Below are 7568 nucleotides of genomic sequence, written 5' to 3'. Positions count from 1 at the left end.
CAGAAAGGGTATCCAGTTACATATGCAAAGCATTCGCGCAGAAAACAATTAGCAAAACTAAAACCTAAAATACCGCGAATTAATGTTGTTCTGTTCTGTTTGAATCCTATTATTTTGTTGCATTAGTGTGGGCTTCATGTTATCATATAGTAGTTAATTTTTATATTTCTGCTCAGCTTTTATAATTTGCGTATAAATAGAAATAGATTTGCTTTTAGACTAAATGAATAAGATATTTCAAACATCTGCATCGCATATGAAGTATTTTATTAGAGTAGTGACAATTTGTTTCGTTTTTTGTGTAGTGCAGTGATGTGCACCGTATTATGTTTTATAATCTTCATATTGCATCTTTAAATGTTCGCGTCTTGCTTCTGTTATTTCCTGTCAACGTTGATCAAGATGCGGCCAAGTTTAAATCTGTTTAGATCTGTTCGCTATTATGCAGTCTCCTGTTCGGGTTTTTCACTAGTCATGTGAATATGTACCATTTTAACATGGTTCCATTTATTTACAAGCAACGTAACTCGTTATGCATCAACTTAGGAACAATATGTTAAGGCATGTACTATCTCACTGCTGATATTTTATTGCTTACACAAAACAATAGAAAAGTAAAAGAAAAAACTGATTTTAACACTTGTCAAAATGATGAACAAACGTATAGACACAGACACGAAGAGAAGAAACCAGAAAAATTTAAAGGAGAGAACCTCAAAATATTGCGCCGAGAAAACGATGGAAATTTATTCGGCATCCAGTGACAACACCGAATCAAATATACGCGTGAATGTCAGTATTTCATCTTTTTACTTCTATGAAAGGAGTCTAGTGGTTCTGATAAGGTGATGGTGTAAGTGTATATGATGCTTTTTTGTTTGATTTTAAAGTTGATTTATTTACCTAAAATACACCTTTAGCTCAAGTGACTTGTATAACGAAAACGCAAAATGAGTATCTTTTTTTGACACAAAGGTAAGCTTTAATTATTACATAAACTCCGGTTCACGATATTGATGTGTTTTGGAGATTTGCAATCAACAGGTCCGTTCAACTAATTAGGATATGAAATGGAATTAGTAAACAATGCAGACACTTTGCATTAGAAGGACGAAAGCTATAATAAATAGGTAATATCACATCGAGGCTATATTTCTGATTCCATAGCAACGATGCATATCATTACTTCTTTTCAATTCATGTACATTACGCAGTGTAATCATTATTTTCCTGTACAAAAAATGTTTTAGTATTTTCGTGCAGAAGTTGCAATTAAGTCAGGAAACTCTCCCAGTCCTCTCTTTTCACCAGTCGTCATAACAATGTTGTTTTTACTCTTTCTAAACTTACAGACAACAGTGATGTGCTTCGATATTACTTAAAACCATCTAGTTTCTAAAATGAAAACAGCACGAATCGTCCTTTTATCTGCTGATCTTAATATTTCTGCTCTTAACTGCACAAAGTTCACCAACAATTCGGGCTGCAAGAGCAGACCTTGCTTGTGATTGCTGCTTACGAAAAATTTCATTTTCGCATTCTCCTAATGGGTTCCTTTGACTCCACATATTCCACCAGGAAAATGGCAAGTATTGCATCGAACAAATGGGACTGCCATATTAACAGTCGTTGTTGTTAAACTGCCGCCTCGCATTAAAATTCGTTATTTTTCCAATAGTATTATCTCTTTTACTGCAATATTGGAAATAATGTTGCGAGTTTGAATTATAATTTTGTATGTAAATTTCGCATTTTCAAATAGTGTGTGCTATTAAAATGCGGCGCAAGACGGCCTGTTCTCATACACGGTTATAAATAAGCATAGTTAACATTATGCTGCTGAAAGCTATTGGTTTTCGATTGGCGAGAACAGTAGACTTATATTCAGTTAAATTGGATACATTATGATATGATTCCATAACCTAGTGTTGATCGCAATATCTCTTGAGACTGCATGGAACAACAAGGAGCTTTATCTCGATCTGTCTTATTTTAAAGCGAATACTTGTAAGTGCGTGTGGCAAAGTTATGTAAAATCTCTCTCTTAATAATCAATGGTACGTTTTATGACGTGAATAAAATAGAATATTTAGTGTCAAGATATCTAGAAAATACGTTTAATGCAATAACGTATACTGAAATTATTCAGGCTGAAGGGCTCATCCTAAACCTTTCTAAGATCAAAAGAGGCAATTGTACCAACCGTTGTGAATATATAGAAGCAATCATATAACATAATAATGCTTGTGAAGCTACACTTCTCCAAACCTGTTTGATCTCTTTGCGGTTCAGTTAAAGAAATGGATGACATAAGACAAGTAACTTAGGATACCTCTTATAAGAATATTGAAAAGGATAACGCATGATCAAATAGTTCTTAAGCTAACAAGCACAGTTAGAGACCATGCTAATTTTATTTTCATTAAGATTTAACATTTTTCCGAAATGTCTAGGTCAAAGATTTCTACAACCTTTTCATATTAGAAAGGACACACTTGTACGTATGTAATTATATAAACCCTTAAAAGTTCATACTGTGGAACATGTAGAAACTCTATGCAATTACTTTTCTCGTGTATTCATTTAAAGAGGGGTTGCAAGAAAATATAAATCAAGTTTGTGAATGAATTTAGCTATTTTCATATTCCTCAAAAGAAATTATTACTAACTGGGAATTCAATATTTTCGTTTTAGAATTAGTCATTTTGGTTCATTCAGTGTGCTTGTTCCCGTGTACGAACATTCATTCACTATATGAAAGCTGTCATGATTAAAACTATCACAAGGACCACGCTGGTTGCAAGTCTCATCCCACCATTTTTACTGTCATTCCCGGTGTTGCCTGCGTCCACACTACTATTACCTACACCACTGCTGAAGCCTTCATTTGTTGTACCACTACTGCTGTCATTTCCACGTGTGGAACCACTAACATTGCTAGTAACATTATTTCCACCTGTGCTACTAACGCTGCTGTTTTTATAAGCGGTAGTACTTTTGTCTATACCACTGTTAGTCCTACTTGCAGGACTGTTGCTACTAAATCTATCATTGGTAGTAACGCTGTATGCACCACTGGTAGTCTTACTACTGCTGGTTCCACTAGTAGTAGTACCGCTACTGCTCCCTCCACCATGAGTAGTTATCATACCACTGCTTGTTTCGCTAGTAGTTCGACTACTACTGCTAAATCCACCACTGGTAGTAACGCTGTATGTACCACTGGTAGTCCTACCACTGCTGGTTCCACTAGTAGAAGTACCACTACTGCTGCCTTCACTATGAGTACCGCTGATACTACCATTGCTGAAAGGTACTCCACTGGTCGTACTGCCACCGGCAAGAACACCAATACTTGTTGCTTGTGTGTTCCCATGTTCTTTAGTTGTTTGGAGGGAAATGATAAACACACGTATAAGTATTTATATCAATCTATATAAAATCAGCACCAAATTTGGTTTTGAATAGTTTATCAGCTGTAACTCATTGCTTCTGCCAAAAAGTCAATGTCAATTTACAATCTTTATTTACTACGAGCATAAAACGACTGGGGAAAAAAACAACAGGCAGATCAGAGTTTAATATTTATAGCAAATGAAAATGTGTTTAGACTGTGGTTTATATAAAATATAGTTCACCGTCTAAAAAAATGTTATTATATCCCGTTCTTAATAGATAGAGAAGTAATGGCTGAAATTAGGTCAAACATTTGTACAGGCACATTGTACTCACCGAAGGCAATGAATACAAATACTGCAAAGCAAAGAAGGAATCCTAGCTTCATCTGAAAGAAAGTGAATAGTCCAGAACATCGAAATTGTGTACGTTATATTTTGATTTTATATACAATGAAATCATCAATATGTAAACGTAACAAGTGTATATACTGAATATGTGACAAGATGAGTATCCAACATTTACTAACGATCCTGGTGACACATTAAGAAATAAAATAATCTTTGCCTATGCAGAGACGCGATGTGCGAGAAAGTTCTTTACTTCAAGTTGCACTGAAATACAATGCCATCACATGATTCACAAAAGTATGAAATATGCTGCGTGAAACACAGGACACGTTCATAATATCAGTTAGAAAACTTTAAATGCACTTTGAAGGTTTTACAACGCTTTGGGTCAAATATAGCTAAAGAAAGCGTTATGCTCAAGTGATCTAATCTAATAAACAATTTACTTTATATCTGAAATTACTAAACATTCTATTACTTTTGTTTCACATTAATAAAATTGTGTCAAGAAATGCAGATCAATACGGAATAGATCTTTGTGAAAGGTGACATTAACATCTATTATTTTCTAGCACCGGGTTTGTGGATGTAGATTATGCTCTATGCGCTATTCAGTAGGTCATACGAACCGACCGATGGAGGCAGGAGCTGCTATGTCTTAGTGATTGGTGTGCTGGATTCTTGACGTAAAGGATCATGGCTTAAATCCTACCATCGTATTAGCCTGTCTTCAACCATCGCGTATCCAAAGGATACACTTTCCTCCTATTGCCTAATACTAATCTAAACCAAACTTTATTTTTTCATGATAAAAAATAATACTATTAAATTCTAATTTTACATTCATTTTATGCGTAATGGTAAATGTTACTCAATGTCTTGGTATAAAATTAAAATTCTCTTCTTTACATTTATATCTTACCTTCAATTTTTCCTAGACAGCTCCTGTGTATTTTGTAACTTCTGACAGCTCATACGTGTTTCGTGACTCCTGACAGCTCTTGTGTGTTTCGTGACTCCTGACAGCTCCTGAGTGTTTCGTGACTCCTTATATTACGAAATGACTAATACGACAGTTAGAAAAACAACAATCTTTACTACCCGATATAAATAATCAAATATAAAAAAATGCAGAAAGGAAAATAGAAAACTATTTGATCCAAATTAAGCGATCTTTAGACAAAAAGTGTCAAAACCAGAACAATGCATTATACACGAAACAATGTAAATATAGTAATAGCTATTGCAATAACATGAACGGCGTTTGGGGGTGGCAAGTTTGGCGAGCGCTCTTGAGGGGACCCCGCGCTTCAAGCCTAAGGTCGTCCTTATGAGTTTGTCAAGCTATATTATCGCCAAATCGCGAAAGTTGATCTAGTCTAGACATAAGCAGTGTTTGCAGTAGCATACCAGTCGAGAAACCAATACTCTGGCCCCACGCGGTCATGGTCGGCCCTAGGCCCCGCGTACTCCTAACACCGCCTCTGTATACTAAAATCATAATCAATTAATGTAATTAAAATATATAATATAAATAAATAGCTAATAAAACTGCCCATTACCCCAGTTTTGTTTGAGTCTACCTCGTGATAAGGAAATCAGAATGAGATTAAACAAGAACATATATAATTAAGCTGAAAGATTATGAAAAATACGTTTTCTTGCATAGGTACTTTAAGACCAAAAAAATCATATTAACAGTTACTCGCAGCAACTACATGTCTACAAGTCAAAGTACGGATGGTTGGTGATATTTTATTTAATTATACAGAGTTAAACATAAAGAAACACAACATAAATAGTTATAATTTTCCTTTATTGTTTTATAAAAAGGTGTTTGCTGTCCACCTTGTATTATAATTTATGTGTATCCCATATCATTAGTTTCCGGCAGTAGAGTAATACAGAAAAAGGACATACAGCCTTCGCTCTTTTTAAGGTCCTTCATTATAACACGGATGGATCAAATTTCATAATCGGGAATAAAATTATAAATATTGTACACTTCATTAAAAAGCTTTATGCTCTCTAATTTCCATTGACATCGTTTTAATGAGTGCTTCGTTTGGCGTTTTTCTTCACTGAAACACAAGTAATTTATTTTGTATCCAGCCAATTGCATTAGAGTGCCTTGACCAAGGACATGCCATCGTAGCAGACATGAGATGATCCTGCTGTCCTGCTGTAAGATTCGAACTCACATGATTTCGTTCGTGAGTTTGACATGTTACCTTTGGGACTACCTAGGTTATTCTTTATAATGAGGGAGTAATGTACAAAGATTGATAATATACGTTCGATGTGATCTTGACCGGGAATCGTCTGCTAGCCAACTTTTGGTCTTTTCTTGAATTCTATTTCAGTGAATTATGTATCAATGCAATTGCCTAATCTAAAAATGGAATCTACAGCGTAGATGCGCCCGATTTCTTTTTAAATCTTATACATTATTCAACGTGTGCGAATAATCCATGCGCGTTCAATTTGTGATAAATCTTGAAGAAATTGCAACTAATAAAAACCAATAAATAATATATAAAAGTCTGTGAAATCGTTTAGCAAATATCCTTTCATTTCTTAATGTAGCTATAAGAAACAAGAAATGATTTCAAAAATTAAGTTACAAAAGAAAAATCTTACATATATATTTCAATTCAAGAGCCACCAACTGGAGGAACATCGGATATTGTAATTCTATTCATCCTATGAACAAGTTTAAATATAGCCTTTGTGTTTTTCATATTGTACTTCTAAAAATGATATTTCAAAATTCTACTGCTAAACAAAATAAATATTAAACACATTGCTAAAATGTCACGACAACAAACCATAACATTGCTTGAGATGAATTGTTTTGTTAAAATGTTGATCTTACAGTGTCTGGATTAGGAACGTTCTCTTGAGTAATTTTCGTTATAATTATAAATGACAGAATTTGTTCAACAATACTGTTAACACATATAAGTTTTCCTTAGTTATTTAAAGCAACAAATCTAGCAGGGCTCTGCTGGTGATATGATGGAAATGATATATTTATATTCCTAATATAAACTGTTGCAACTTTCAATCCGGACCGATCTTATCTATCTAATTTATTGTGTTGATATATAACCTTTATTACCTGGTGTTAAGTATGTTTATTTGGACAATGAATCCATTTTGTCCTTGTTTATATTGTACCTTTTATCGCACTTGGTCGAATGATGGGAAGGTTGAATATTATTATCGTTTGTGCGGACGAACATTGCAATTAATAGTGAGTTCTTTTTTGCACAACTCTTTCCTTGTCTTGCACATGCAAACTTTAATCAGCTTTCACCTGTACATTCAATCGGTGTCTCATGTTGGACTTCATTAAATCTGAGTATACTCACCTAGGCTCCATACCATGATGCAACTTGAATTAAAAACATAGTTATGAGTCTTTACCTTATTAACTGTGGACACATTTTGCACATTTTCAAACAAGGTTGTAGCGTATCGATTTCTAACATAAGTGGGGTTTGTTTAGATTTCTATGCAAGATGTTTATTTGTTAACATTGTCTTTTTTTCGAAACCCAGTGCAATAATCATCATTGGTGTAATATCACACAATTATCAAAGATTATTGTTGAAGCAGAGATTACTTTAATCTGACAAAAACGAAACAACATCGCGTAATCAAATACACGGAATAAGCAAAGTGCAAAACATAGCTTCAAGTCACGAAACACAAAATGAATGTTAGCATGGTGATCACATTTTTGCAATTTACACTGTCGTGGTCAAGAAACTAACTCATTCGTTGACGTTCTGGTGTTGTTCCTACAGGCTATGAATT

General features: G+C 34.3%; 1 protein-coding gene across 2 annotated transcripts; it reads right to left on the bottom strand.

Moving 5' to 3' along the window:
• Positions 1-2374: 2374 nt before the first annotated feature.
• LOC149774530 (uncharacterized) lies at positions 2375-7143 on the bottom strand. 2 transcript variants are annotated; one of them, XM_089945204.1, is made up of 4 exons: positions 7121-7143; positions 4669-4810; positions 3733-3784; positions 2375-3379 (listed from the first exon to the last, which is right to left on the bottom strand). In XM_089945204.1, the coding sequence occupies exons 3-4, from the start codon at positions 3782-3784 to the stop codon at positions 2751-2753; spliced, it is 681 nt and encodes a 226-aa protein (XP_089801330.1). In that variant the 5' UTR covers positions 4669-4810; positions 7121-7143; the 3' UTR covers positions 2375-2750. The 2 variants fall into 2 exon arrangements, with proteins under 2 accessions (XP_089801330.1, XP_089801329.1); XM_089945203.1 differs by lacking the exon at positions 7121-7143 and having other exon boundaries at positions 4669-7077.
• Positions 7144-7568: the final 425 nt, after the last annotated feature.

This window comes from Sinohyriopsis cumingii, unplaced genomic scaffold (assembly GCF_028554795.1).
Source record: "Sinohyriopsis cumingii isolate HCF-2022 unplaced genomic scaffold, ASM2855479v2 utg000229l, whole genome shotgun sequence".
In the NCBI taxonomy this organism is placed as follows: Eukaryota; Metazoa; Mollusca; class Bivalvia; order Unionida; family Unionidae; genus Sinohyriopsis; species Sinohyriopsis cumingii.
Note: the sequence above shows the minus strand (reverse complement) of the source record. Positions and strands in the feature narration are given on the sequence as shown.

Bases quoted from the DNA above. Each gene is read 5' to 3' on its own strand.
- LOC149774530 (XM_089945204.1), bottom strand. From the start codon at position 3,784: ATGAAGCTAGGATTCCTTCTTTGCTTTGCAGTATTTGTATTCATTGCC. The intron at 3,380-3,732 runs GTGAGTACAATG...AAACAACTAAAG, and splicing joins ATTTGTATTCATTGCCTTCG to AACATGGGAACACACAAGCA.